At 38.1% G+C, this 13,969-nt stretch overlaps 2 protein-coding genes across 5 annotated transcripts; one reads left to right on the top strand and one right to left on the bottom strand.

The window, feature by feature from the left end:
• Positions 1-244: 244 nt before the first annotated feature.
• Positions 245-3,986, top strand: LOC103955413 (uncharacterized protein At1g01500). Of its 2 annotated transcripts, none has more exons than XM_009367303.3 (3): positions 245-683; positions 1,567-2,364; positions 3,360-3,986. In XM_009367303.3, exons 2-3 carry the CDS (start codon positions 1,669-1,671, stop codon positions 3,591-3,593), a joined length of 930 nt encoding a protein of 309 aa, XP_009365578.2. In that variant the 5' UTR covers positions 245-683; positions 1,567-1,668; the 3' UTR covers positions 3,594-3,986. The 2 variants fall into 2 exon arrangements, with proteins under 2 accessions (XP_009365578.2, XP_009365579.2); XM_009367304.3 differs by lacking the exon at positions 245-683 and adding an exon at positions 796-977.
• Positions 3,987-4,572: 586 nt separating this feature from the next.
• LOC103955412 (phosphatidylinositol transfer protein 3) lies at positions 4,573-7,465 on the bottom strand. 3 transcript variants are annotated; one of them, XM_009367302.3, is made up of 6 exons: positions 7,129-7,465; positions 6,256-6,368; positions 5,989-6,165; positions 5,803-5,901; positions 5,477-5,722; positions 4,573-5,220 (listed from the first exon to the last, which is right to left on the bottom strand). In XM_009367302.3, exons 1-6 carry the CDS (start codon positions 7,376-7,378, stop codon positions 4,921-4,923), a joined length of 1,185 nt encoding a protein of 394 aa, XP_009365577.2. In that variant the 5' UTR covers positions 7,379-7,465; the 3' UTR covers positions 4,573-4,920. The 3 variants fall into 3 exon arrangements, with proteins under 3 accessions (XP_009365577.2, XP_018504991.2, XP_048444259.1); XM_018649475.2 differs by lacking the exon at positions 7,129-7,465 and adding an exon at positions 6,623-6,779; XM_048588302.1 differs by lacking the exon at positions 7,129-7,465 and adding an exon at positions 6,518-6,594.
• Between the last annotated feature and the right edge of the window lie 6,504 nt (positions 7,466-13,969).

Here is a 13,969-nt window from a genome sequence, read left to right as displayed (position 1 = left end):
AGTCTGGGTACGGTTCACTTTAACAAAAAAATCACATTTTATACTAAAAAGTCAATTCATAGCATTATTCACTTTACATTTTATTTTATCTTTATCATTAAAATTCAAAAATTTCAATTCCTTTTCCATTAGTTTCCCATAAAAAGAAGGCAAAAATCCACAACAAAAGGAGGAAAATGAAATGAAAGGGGTTAGTTTCCCATTCCATTGAATCTTTGGTTAATTTAACCCTTAAGGAAGAAAGATATTTTTATTAAAAGTAGCCATTAATTTCTCACCAAGCAATTAAGCAGCGGCCATCCCTTTCAGGGACAGCAGCGTCGTGAGGCCAAATTCTTCTGCCTCTCCCCAATCGGATAAGTAAACGCCCATTTCCCTCTCAGATTTCCTCTCCCTCATAAAACCCATCTCCCCATTTCATACGATTTCTTTGGAAACTTTCAGAATCCACACGCCACAAACTCAAAAGCCTCAACATTTTTCCAACCGTGAGAAGGAAACAACAAAAAGCAACAATTTTTTATTTTATTTTTGGAGGACTTGGGTCAATCGTAAAATTGATTGGCAGCCACGAATTCTGGGCTGGGAGGAGAATCAAAAGCCTCGACCTTGGAGTTGGAAAGCGATTCGGGAAGTCACTCATTGCAGTTGAAGATTGTGGATGGAATTGAATCAATTATTTGGTAAGTTTTAATTCTCAATTTTTTTAGTTCCATTTATTTGTGGCTCTTGATTCGTTTTAGAGAGAGAGAGAGAGAGAGAGATTTGGCTGCTTGTGGGAATTGACAGATTTCGGGCAGCTTTTGCAGCGTATTTTGTTTTTCTTCGTAATTTTGTAATACTCGCTTGCAAATATTTCAGAATTCAATTGGGTTTCTGTTCGTTTGATTTCATTTGAAATTTTACGAAATTACGAGTTGAATTTGAAGATTGTAGATGTGAATTGCTCAGTTCTTGTTTATTTCCAGGATCTGCTGGTGGGTCTTCCTGTTTTCATCCTCTTTTCAAATATAATTGTGTGTGATTATTATTTAAAGTTATATATATATATATATATATATATATAATTGGATTGGATTACTATACTTTTAGGCTAACATTCTGTGTTCTTCTAATTACTTGGTATAAATGGGAAATGATATCTGGTCTATATTCATTGATTTTCCTTCGATTTATATTCAAGGGCTATAAATATACAAACGGTGTGCAGAGGGAGAAAAGGCGTGTGCGGAAATTATTTCCTGTATAAAATTTTCATGCTTTTATGAAGTTAGATTTGTATTTGTTCAATGCAAGAGTGAGCATATACTTTTGTTTTCAAATCCTATTTATTAGCCTTTATAGCTCGATTTTTGCTCTTTCAGTTGTGAAATTGAGTTATTTTTTCCTCAATTTATGGGTTTCTAACTTTCTGTTTCTAAAAATGGAGTGTCTGTTTTTCCTTTTTTCCCGTAAAAAAATACCTTTTTACCTGGCAAAGGCTGGATTTTAGTTTGACGATCCGGGTTTCTGGGTTTTTTTCCCCTTTGTTTGTGATTATCTGAAGTGAAAATATTTTCTTTGCAGGTTTCGTATGCCAGTGAGTTCAGCCTGTGTGGTTCCTCTTGCAATGAAATTGCCGTTTTGATCAATATTAAGGGATTTCAGTGAGGATTGCCCTTCTCAATCATGGATGGTCCAAGGAATGATGAAGTTGAGAATCATGCCCTCCAGATTATCCGATACTCTCCTTACCAGCCCCGGAGTAATTTGTCCTCATCTTGGTTTGATTTGAGAGTCTTCTATGTGAGGATCAGCAACTTTAAGGTCGATGATTCAACCCCAAAGTTTCTGACTCTCCATCATATTCCTTTAAGCCCGGATACCCTTTTGGAAGTCAATGGTGCGAAAACTAGCATTCACTCTGAAGGTGTTTCTTCACATCTTAGAAGGGATCGGGTAGATAAGAAATCTGAAGAGGCCACATTTGTGAATACAGACAGCATAAGATTGACGGGGAGTGCAAGATTTGAGGTGTATGACAAAGAAGATCTCATCCTATCTGGGGTGTTAGAGATGTCTAATAGCAACGGTTTCGTTGGGGAATCAAAAAACAATGCCAAGCGATGGAGCATGAATTGTGAATCAGATATCAGTGCTTGTACGGGATTTTTGAAAGGTAAACATCTTGGTGGCACTGAATTACCTGCACCAACCATTGAAGTCTACATCACAGGGTGCTTCTCCGGCACACCGATCATCTTAACCAAGACCCTGCAGCTTCATTTTAGAAAGAAACACAATAAGAAGAGCATGTTGGACGCTATACCCGAATACGAGACAACCGAATGCCAGAAAGATGTCTCGCCCGGAGTTGATATGGAGGTACATATTGAAACTATTTTTTTTGTATTAAAATTTTGAAACTCAAATTGTCTGGTGCTTTGCCATAGTTGCATTCATCTGGTATATTAGGGCAGTGTTGATACATGCATGTTGTAAGGGACCTGGTTCATCTAATGCCTCAGTCCAGGGTGGGTTTTTCTTTGTTATAAGGCGGAAAATTCTTTAAAGTTTAATTTCCAGTCATTGTAGTATTTGATATCGAAAATTTTAGAGTGCATTGGTGTCCGCTTCAGTGGATGGCTGGATTTGCCTGCTCTAATCTAAGCAGTCAATCTAACCGTCCATAGAACCGGTGCATCACATGCACCGGTGTACTGTAGGACTCCTTTGATAGATGAGGTATTGAACAATTTCTTCGTTTTCGGGAGGCAGGGAGGCAGGCAGGGGCTTCAGTGATCTAAAACTATATAGCGGTAGGGTGAAATTGTTCGTTTTGTCAACTCCTTGCGGGCCTTGTGACTGCCTGCCTGTGCTTCCTGCCTGGAATATTTCTTATTAAACAAGGACTTGCAAACATAACCTTATCTTATGGCACATGGATATCATGGGTAGGGCACAGTTTCCAAGTTATTAGGTTGTATTCAATTTGCCCGTTTTGTTTTCTTTTTCATATCCTTGTTTTTCTGGAGTTCGACTTACATTGGCCTCATCCATTGACACGTGGGGATGGTCCGTTGTTGCGGGCCCCACATTCTGCTTGATAGTTGTAGACAGTATTCTGAAGGTTATATTGGCACCATTTTATTACCTTTGGGATCTTGATAAGTTGGTTGTTTTAATTTACCCCGGTTAAGATGGCACTCGTGAATTTGTTCCATTGGTTTTTATCACTTGCTTAAAGAAGGTTAACTTACTAAGGGGTAAATAATTAGTCGTCATAGCATCTTTCATTTGTTGTAGTTCATATCTCCATCATTTAATCTTCGGTTGGGATTTGTACGTTCTGGGACTCACTAACCTTTCTTGAATTGCAGGTAGCGGAATACAGAAACAACAAGCCGGAGAATGAGGAAGAGTACAACAATATGTACTGGAGGAGGACGGAATATATGGATGGTGAAGACGGAGAACTCTCATGGTTCAATGCTGGTGTTAGAGTTGGCGTGGGTATCGGACTTGGCGTTTGTCTTGGAGTTGGTATAGGGGTTGGTTTGCTGGTTCGTACATACCAAACGACCACGCGAACTTTCAAGAGGCGTATGTTGTGATTTTTTCAATCCGGACGTCAATGTGTTGTGTGCTCAATTTCGAGAGGCAGCTATTGGTCTTCGTTCGACGTGCATCTGGAACTACAGATTTTGACTTAGTACTGTTTGTGTAGCTGACAGTTTATGTGTTTCATATTCTTCTTCTGTGTTTTTTCCATAAACTCTTGGTGAGAGGCTTGTTTAGAAGAAGAACGGTATGATAGAAAGGGATAAAGAGTCTTTGATTTGGACAAAAGTATATAAATGGTAAAAGATTGCATTTTGAGCCCAAAAAAAAGATTGTATTTCGTGTCGATAACGAATCGGGACCCTTTCCGAATCTCGTTGTTTGGAGCCCACGGACTGAGAAATTCAGACCGTCTCATTTTAAATTGTGTGGTCTTCATTAGCTTATTTCAGTGACTCACTTCATACAGATTAAGGGTTCATATCTCTTTTCTCCTTTTGAATGGTTCGAAATTTTCGGTCCATCGGCTACGAATTGAGAGATTTGGAGAGGATCTGAACGTGTTGAAAACTCTAAAGCTAGTAAAAGTTTAATCTGTATTGTTTTTCCATGGTAAATCTTCCTTGGCTTGCCTTGGACGCAAGGAAGATTTATCACATTCGTATGAAGATCACTTATTAATATGTAGATTTTATGAGATTTTATTTTTGATCATCGGACTAAAATGAGTGGAGAAAAAAGGTGCATGTGTTTATCATTTTTACATCCTAAAGTAGTACTGTAAATTTTTACGTACAATCAGGATCTTAATTATGTCCAACCCACATCTAATGAGCCTTTAATTTCTCAATTGAAGTGAAATGATCCTAACATTTTATATAATAAAAAGTGTTTTATTCGATAAACTCTCTTATTTTAATGAAAACTAATGAAAAGAGCTTAAAAACTTTGAATTTTAAAGATAAGGACAAAATAAAAGGTAAAATGAATAATACCAGAATAGACTTTTTAGTGTAAAAATATGATTTTTCGTTAAAGTAAACAGTATCGTATACTTTTCGTTAAAACTCCCTTTATTTTATTGTTTACTCATGCAAAACTATATCTTTTTTGAGGATATCAAATCGGTAATTTGATTTCTTAATAATAATGTAGCTACTAAACACGTTTAGTAGTAAGGTAACAGGCACTTTTCCGATGCTGCAAGAGAAAAACCCACCACGAAGTAATAAAATTCCTGCCGGATCGTAGCTTGCAGCCTTTCAGAACCATCTCAACGAGTTGGTTCCTCTCAGTTATTCCGATATACTTTATTAGCTCCCGCTATGGAGGATTCCGGTGCACCATCATGATCATGCGCTAAGAGTTAGGGCGGGAGACTCAGCTGGCTGGCGGTGTAAGGCTCACCGGTTCTGGAGCCACCTCGGCTCCAGAACGCCCATTAGCACAATGTGGCAGCTTTTCATCGCGACCCCAAAATGCAGCTGATTTCACATCATCTTGATTCATTAATTTCGAGAATTCCTCGTGATCATAGTTTAGTAAGGCCGGTCCTCCAAACTCAGTAGGGAGATTTTCCTCATCGAAATATTGTTTCATAAGCTCCACGCTATCTTTGTTCTTCGGGTAAACGAACTTAACCTTGTGGAATGTCTTGTTGTCCAAGAAATACTTGACAATCTGCACAAACAGAACGGAGCAAGATATCAAGTTGTCGTCAAAGAAAAACTCTAGTGAATCCATCGTCAATGGGAATGATTTCAAGATTACAACCGCAATTCAAACTTGGTTGTCTGAGAAATATTGGATATGTGAACTTGGAATTGCCGCGAAAAGATCATGAGTTAATGGAAACCAGCATGATCGTTGATTCTTCGAACAGAAGTAAATATTCAATGAAGCAGTGAAAAGCAACTAGGAAAAACTGAACTCAAACCTTCCAAAACGCTTCAAAGATGCGTGGGGGATTGTAGAGAAATGCTACTGCAAGTCTCTCGGGGTAGTGGTTCTGTAAAATATTGATGGTGTCTCGAGCTGATTTCACAGGCACGGTAGTACTTAGCGTCCACCCCGTGAAGTCAATCAGCCACGCCATTTGTTCTTGGCCCTCTGGAAGGTTGAATACAGCATTCTCAATCAGATACACCAGATGACGCATTTGATTGTCTATTGACACTGTGTTCTGCAACGTTTCTAGCAGCATTAATCTTCGGCCTAGTGAAAGCCAAAGAATCAGAAATATGATTAGGCAACGCTTAATACCTGCATTCCCGGTCTCAGTATAAGAACACTTCTCCCACTACGATCGCGAAAACTTGCTCTGTAAACTTTTCCAGTCTCGCCTTCACTTGCAACTTCGGGCTGACAAACACAACAATCACGCCAACACTCAGCTAGAAATGTAAGCATCAGAAACAGAAACCATTGTAATAAGTAAAGCAATTTTACCCAGCGGATGTCCTCGGGCTTATAGGTTGACCTCCATTTGAGTGTTTCATCCAACATTTTCTTCGCTTTGTCCACATTCCAATTTCGTGCCTCCAAGTACCTCCTGAAGCATGCATCAGTGCAGAACTGTAAACTGCGTCCAGATAGCGGTCCAATCGCAGCCTTCAGCTCATTGATCTGCACATAAATTTCAATTCATAAACTCAACTAAGAAAGATTTTTTCACCTTTCCTTGAAAACTTGTACACTTTTCAAACTTCTCATTACCTTAGCGTCGTGCTTCAACGGATCGTTCACTTGCAGATGAGAACCGCTCCACAGGCGCAACATTTTCACAGATTTTTCGATATCAAAACTTTCGCACCCGAGTTCAACTTCACCTACAACATCAAGCATTCACACAAGAACATATTAGCTGCTCGTTTACTAGACTTGTAGGATCAGAGACTTTTCCTAAAACGCCATAAACCAGAGGAGTATTCAGTTTCATGTCATCCAATCGTACAAAGCTTCAAAAGAACAGACTTACATAAAACGGGGACGCCTAGAGACACGACCAAAGCTTATAAAAAACAGACTTACATGAAACGAGGATGCTAGTGACACGACCAAAGCTTATAAAATACAGACTTACATGAAACGAGACGTCAGGAGGCTCAAGGGGTAGAAAATAATAAATAAATGCGGAGAAATCACGCAAATTGCGGTGTTAGATCAACCAACGGAGCATGACTCAACCAACCCAACCCCATCTTAGAAGTCGATGAATAAAACAGTCCAAGTTCCAGAAAAAAATGACCCTTTTAATTATAATTTAAAACAATATGAAGGGAAGAAAACTAAATGAGATATTTGCAGATATTGGGCCCCAGAGACAGGAGGTGTTGGTAGTCAAAAGGGTAGTGTTCTTTTTCCATATTCAAGCTCAATTCTTTGACTTTTATTTAGGTTATCCAGAAGCGCACTACAGAACCCCAGAATTTCGAATTTCTAATTTTTTACTAATATCTGCATTAAAAATAATATAAACAAAGCCAAAAAATTCCAGTCTTCAGTAATTTTCATAGTAAATATGCAATAAAAACAGATTAAAAACATAAAAACAGGCACAAAACATGAACACAGAGAGTTCAATCCTACCTGCAATCCAAGCCTCCGAGCTTGCGAATTGCCAGATGAAGAGAGAGAGAGAGAGAGAGAACGAGAGAGAAATGTGAAGACTTTTTGTGAGACTAACAGGAGAAACAGGTGAAGAAAGAAGATAAAAGGGTGAAAGACTGAAGCTTTCTGGTGTCCTGATATGGCAGGTCCTGCAGATGTACGCGTGTGTGCGAAGTCCAATCCCTTGGCTCTGCTGCTTTCCTTTTGCTATCGGCAATGCTATAGCCATTGATCGGTGATGTTTGGAGCAGTGACAGGCGGCCGAAATCACCTCACGTGTTTTTCACGCGCTTTATGCTGCGTCTGTCCGAAGTCCAATCTCATCGCTCTTCTGCTTTCCTACGTTCCTGTGTTCTTCTTGGAGGCAATGCTAGAAATACTGGCGGGTGATGTTTCCAGCAAATGACAGGCGACCAAACGCACCCACCCCCCACGTAGTGTTTCACGCACTTTATGGTGGAGAAAGGATCCTCGCCGGATTGTCGTTGTGAGGATCCGAATATTCTAATTATATCCGTTTATTGTATATTATGTGATCAGTTTTTATCGAGTATTATTTATATTCATTTTTAAATTTACAATAATTTTTAATAGTACAATGTACGATTAACATATGTGATTTAAGGATCTCCAAAATCCTCACGTATCCTCTCTCAAGTATGCTGCACCTGTGGCCAGTGCAAGAGAATCAAGTAGAAAACTTTTAAGTGTTTCGAAAAATGTCGAAATACGAATAGTTAAATTATATTTTAGTATTTAATCACTTGTGTCATGACATTAGATTCCGTTTGGTGGGTTGAATATGATGAGTTGTGATTAATTAAAATAAACTTGAGTTTGTTGGGTAGAAATGTGAGATGAACGTAACTAGATAAAATAGATTATGAATCCTCGACATAGTAGGTTATCTAATTTATCATTGTACATGGGTTAGAAGTCATGTTTTATAAATTTCTGTCAATTCAATTATATTTCTATGATCTAATCTCATCCAGTTCATCAAACATACTATTAATGTAACGGAACGTTCCGTAAATTAAAAAATTCTCGGAATCAAGGGTCCTGGTTAATGTGCAACGAAGCAGATTCTGGATGGTTGTTTGACGACATTCTTGGACATTGGAATGGAGGAAAGTTGGAGGAAAGAGTATATGGAGGGAAAATGAACAAGACGAAAGTGAGGAAAAGTAAACATGTGAGTCGGCAATGCATGACTATGTGGTCGACGTATTGGGCAAGCGGTGGGTGCTGCATAACAAACAAAACAACACAAAACAACAAAATGACTTGACTCACCAATAATCACTAGGCTTTTCCAAGTAAGTTAATCGATTTGACATTTTTCGAAAGAGCGCCAGTTATTCACATGCAAATCAATCGTTTTTTCACTAAAAAGAAAGGAAAATTAATAAAAAAATACTTGAAAATTTTGAGTTTTAATGATAAGGATAAAATAAATAGTAAAGTCAATAGTACCATAATTAACTTTTTAATGTAAAAATGTGATTTTTCGTTAAAGTAAACAGTACCGTAGGCTTTTCATTAAAACTTCTGAAAAAGTAATGTACGGTGACTTGTTCAAAGTGTGTAAATAATAATTTTTTTGTCTAGACACGACACAAGTGTTACATTACTCCAGTAGTAATAATGTGTTTTTTAACAAACTGTGTTACGGGTTGAAATCATCTCCTTCTTGGTTAGAAAAAGACCTACAATGAAGGACATAATTTATGTGTCATCAACCAAATTCAAAGAAATATGTTGTAGTATTGCATTTCACCAAATCCAAGGGTCACGAAAGTAAACTAATTCACAAATTTCTTCTTAGACATGACACGAAACTAAAATCCATCACAAATTAAAGAAACCACCAACATAAACATGAAGAACAGACGTCGTAAAGACTGAAAGAACAAGCGTTTGAAAATCACTTATCATAAAACTCAAAGTGTAATTAGTTAGTTGGATATGATCTACAGCGTTCTCTTTGTAAGCCCAATTACTCATAACAAAAGCTAGTCAGCCCAATTACTTATCACAAAAGCTCATCTACAAAACTCCGAGAAATAAATAAATAAACAATATTTGGTGGCCTGCAGAACATAAAACTACCTGTGACGGGCGGGAGAGATTTTTTAGTGTGATTGGTACATGAGGTGGTACATCACGTATCATTATACAAATGGTGAGATATGTGTGCTAAAAAATTAATAACTTAAAAAATGAAAATTTCCACCACTTTTATTAAAACACATGGTGTATCACTTGTATTCCCGTCACAATGAAAATTTTCTCGATGGGCGAGAGATTTTTCAGTGTGACCGGTAAACAAGGTGATACACCACGTGTTACTATACAAATTGTGCGATGTGTGCTAAAAAGTTATTAACTTAAAAAATGAAACTTTTCACCACTTTTATTAAAACACGTGGTTTGCTACTTGTGTTCCTGTCACAATGAAAAATTTCTCGATAGACGAGAGGTTTTTTGGATCAACGAATAACTATGCCAAATCAACAAAAGTGACCATCTAAGTCACTTGGCTATAACCATGTGGTTGAATACAAGGTAGGTGCTCAAAACATTGTTCCTGATGCACTTTCAAGGAAAGAGGAAATTCGCATGTTGATGGGATTGTCACAACCAAATTTTGTGGGTATTGAAGAGATACAAAAGGCTTGCACAAATGATCTTGAAGCTTCAGTTATTTTCGGTACCATTCAGAACAATCAACCGCACCCAAAAAATTACTCTATTCAAAATGGCATGAAGTATTATAAGCATCGACTTTTCGTTCCTCAAACTTCACAGTGGCGCCACACATTACTCCAAGAATTCCATTCCTCTGTCACTGCAGGGCACTCATGATATTATGTCCTTATACATTTTTTTTGTTCTGTTTGAATATTTACGGTTTTGATTTAACCGTTTTGTTTTTCTTTCAATTTTGATTCTTTAAGATTTTCAAACCCTTGAATCTCAAAAATTTGCAATGCATGTTTTATTGTCTTGCACATATTTATGTTCCCTGTTTCAAAGAAAAGATACATAAGAAAAAGAAACAACAGCTTATTATTTTTTAAAATTGAGTTCTGAAAGCAACATATAGAAAATGTGTGAGTTCGAAGGTTCTTTCATTGTACAAGAAAGAACCTATCAGAAGAAGAATGTTCTAAGTTGTTTTATCTTGGAGGCGATGTGGTATTTATGAACTGCTTGCACACTTTGGGTAGAGCCACGAAATGTCTTAAAGAGAGCGACTTAGTTCGCAACTCATCTCAATAATCATTCACTACTCAAGACTTCTAAATTTTTTGGGGTAACTTCATTCCTTTCTATTTCAGTTTTCAAGGTATTATGGCCCTTTTAAGATTTTAGCAAGAGTTGGCAAAGTGGCATATCGTCTGCAGCTTCCTCACAATTCCATAATTCATAATGTGTTTCATGTGTCACTGTTCTCGGCGGGGTGGATTTGATGCGTACAATTACAATTAGACCCTTATATGATATATCTATTATCTAGCTGGCATACTGTATATTTTTTCCCATATCTTTTCCCAACGCTGGGCTTGCTCTTAGAGCAACTCCAGCGTTGGAGCCCTCCCCCCTGGCAATTCACTATTCAATCCACCTAATGAACAGTAATTGCCCTTAATGAACAGTAAGTAGCCCTGGCAATAGATTTTGCATCTCCACCGTTACACTTCTATAGCCCTGGCAATAGGCAATAAAATATTAGTATTTTTTTTATTTATAAAATTAATACAAAATAATTTTAAATGTAATATCGGATAAGATTTTTAATCGTTGTCGGTGCGCCACGTGTCATTATCCTAAGTATTATTAAATAATACAAAATAAATAATTATAATATGGATTTCTGATAAGATTATTAACCAATCACGTCGCGCCACGTGTCATAATCGGTTCACAATCTTTGAGGATAGATTTCCATCAGATTTTAAACGAATGACGGCATGCCACGTGTCATAATCTGTTAACAATCTTGGATGATAGATTTCCATCAGATTTTTAACGAATGACGGCATGCCACGTGGCATTATGCAGAACCTAAGCCTTTCTGAATCCTCTATATAATCCACCATCCATCTTCACAAATCTCACACCAAAATTCTCAAGATCTCTATCATTGATCTCAAAATTTCTGCTTCCTTATTCACAAAAATCAGTTTCAATATTCATAGTTTCTGTTTCTTTCTTTCAATGTCTTCTTCTTCTTCCTCAAGGATGATGTGGGAATTGAATCAAGAAGAGGAAGACTTGTTTAACCAATCAGAATCAATGTTCAATCAGCAGGGGGTAAGAAATGAGAGGGAAGAAGATGAGGAGCGTCAAATGAGAGATGACGACGTAAGAAGGGGCAGAGCCTCACATTCCCGTCGAGTCATCCAAGCTGCGGCTCAGATCTGCAGGCCCAGGCGTTCCGGAAACATTGATAGAAGCAGGCAACGACGAGGTATGGAACTCTTGGATGATTATTTTGTTTCTAATAGTGCATTCCCTGATACGTACTTTAGACGTCGTTTTAGAATGGAACGACATTTGTTCAACAAAATCATGATTGCTGTTTGCAACCATGATTCTTATTTTGTGCAAAAAAAAGATGCTTTTGGTGCTATGGGTCTACTGCCGGAGCAAAAAATTACTGCTGCCTTGCGGATGCTTGCATATGGAGCATCTGCAGACCAAGTGGATGAGATAACGAGGATGGGGCAATCAACCATTCTTGAGTCCCTGATGAGGTTTTGCGGAGCAATCGAATCTATCTACACCGCTGAGTACCTCCGCAAACCCACACACATGGACTTGGAGCGGCTGTTGAAGAAGGCGGAGATGCGTGGCTTTCCTGGGATGATTGGAAGCATTGATTGTATGCACTGGACGTGGAAAAACTGTCCAAGTGCATGGCAAGGCGCTTACGGGGACAGAAAAGGGGCAAAAAGTATCATTCTGGAGGCGGTGGCATCTTTTGATACATGGATTTGGCACGCCTTTTTCGGGGTCCCGGGAGCTCAAAATGACATCAACGTCCTTGCCCAATCCCCAGTGTTCAACGATGTCCTGCAAGGAAAGGCACCAAAAGTTACATATGAGGTCAACGGACGTATGTACGACGGGCCATACTACCTAGCTGACGGCATCTACCCGCGCTGGTCAACATTTGTCAAAACAGTGCCACGTCCGCGGAGTGCGAAGGAAAAACACTTTGCAAGCTGTCAAGAGGGGTGCAGGAAGGATGTGGAGCGTTGTTTTGGTATCCTCCAAGCTCGCTGGGCGATCGTCAGGGGTGCGGCCAGATTGTTTGATGTAGAGTCGCTTCGATCCATCATGATGACGTGCATCATTCTTCACAACATGATTGTGGAAGATGAGTACGATTATGAAGCTGTTGATGAATATGAGCCAGACCCGATGAACAATTCAAGAACACGTATATATTGTGCTCATGACGCCACCGATGACCCCGTGCAACACGAGCCATTACAAAGGGATGGACGTTACAATGAAAGGCTCATTCAACGATATACTGCATTTCAAATGCCAGACATGCACAATGCCCGACAAATTGACTTGATAGAGCACCAGTGGGCATTGAAACAAGCTGAGGATAATTAAGTTCATTTTAGTGTGTTATTTTGAATTTGGTATGTTTATGTTATTTTATTTGGTGTGTTTTATTATTTGGTATGTTTATGTAATTTTTTTATGTTTATGTTTATGTAATTCTTAGTATATGTTTATGTTTATGTTTATGTAATTTTTTATGTTTATGTTTATGTAATTTTTTATGTAATTTTTTATGTTTAGTTTATGTAATTCTTAGTATGTTTATGTTTATGTTTATGTAATTTTGTTTATGTTTATGTTTATGTAATTCTTAGTAGGTTTTATGTTTATGTTTATGTTTATGTTTAATGGACTTTTAACAACATAAATAACTTACCAAATTAAATAACTTACCAAATTAATTCTTAATATAAATAACTTACCAAATTAATTTGAATAAATATCATGAACATGGAAACAACATACATAATACAAACAATAAATAATAAATTACAACCCAAAGTGATTGGAAAATTATGGGCTCCGATTACAAAAGTACTCTATTCATCATCACTTAACCAATTTGTGCTGCTAGGATGATCTTCTCTTGCGGTGCTAGAACCACCTTGGCTTGCTATTGTTTCTCTTGCACGCCTCCTTCGCACCACGTCCGCTTTCTCTGACTTCCAAAAAAATTTAGAATTTGGAGACTTCCCTTCTAAAGACATGTTCATAATCTCACGATCTTGTTGAGCTCGTCTTTCTTCTCTAACATGTTCCCTTTCTTGCCTAAGTAGCTCTCTTTCTCTCTCATTAGCATAAAATTCTCTCTCAACAGCTGCTGCTTTTGATGCCTTATCAGCCTTATCAGCCTCATCTTTCGCCAGTTCCCTCGCCAAAGTCAATTCACCTTGGCGAGTAAGTTCTTCCATGAACTTTGCATAATCGTTCTTGGAAGCACTCCCTTTTCTCTTTGTAGCCTTCTTACCTTGAGGCCTAATTGGAAAACGGGTCGAACCCGACGCTTGTTCAGGGAGGGGCGTTTCGGGCACTTCTTCTGCATCATCTTCATGAACATGATCGGGTGTAGAGTTTAGAGGGGTGCTGTTCATGTGCACTTCTGGACCAACTGGCACAACTCTAAATTTAGGACAATCTTTGACAATATTCCAACATTCCCACCGGTTGAATGATTTATTTTTGCCTTTGGTTTTGGCAGCATACCAAGCTTGTGCTTGAAGTTCCTACACAA

This window comes from the organism of the source record quoted next, unplaced genomic scaffold (genome assembly GCF_019419815.1).
Source record: "Pyrus x bretschneideri cultivar Hongxiangsu unplaced genomic scaffold, Pyrus_bretschneideri_v1 Contig28, whole genome shotgun sequence".
Lineage (NCBI taxonomy): Eukaryota > Viridiplantae > Streptophyta > Magnoliopsida > Rosales > Rosaceae > Pyrus > Pyrus x bretschneideri.
This window is presented reverse-complemented; position numbering and strand designations above follow the sequence as displayed.

Coding starts and splice junctions, on each gene's coding strand:
- LOC103955413 (XM_009367303.3), top strand. CDS start 1,669: ATGGATGGTCCAAGGAATGATGAAGTTGAGAATCATGCCCTCCAGATT. Junction 2,365..3,359: donor CGCCCGGAGTTGATATGGAG/GTACATATTGAA, acceptor CTTGAATTGCAG/GTAGCGGAATACAGAAACAA.
- LOC103955412 (XM_009367302.3), bottom strand. CDS start 7,378: ATGGCTATAGCATTGCCGATAGCAAAAGGAAAGCAGCAGAGCCAAGGG. Junction 6,166..6,255: donor CGTTGAAGCACGACGCTAAG/GTAATGAGAAGT, acceptor ATTTATGTGCAG/ATCAATGAGCTGAAGGCTGC. Junction 5,723..5,802: donor TACTGAGACCGGGAATGCAG/GTATTAAGCGTT, acceptor GAAACGTTGCAG/AACACAGTGTCAATAGACAA.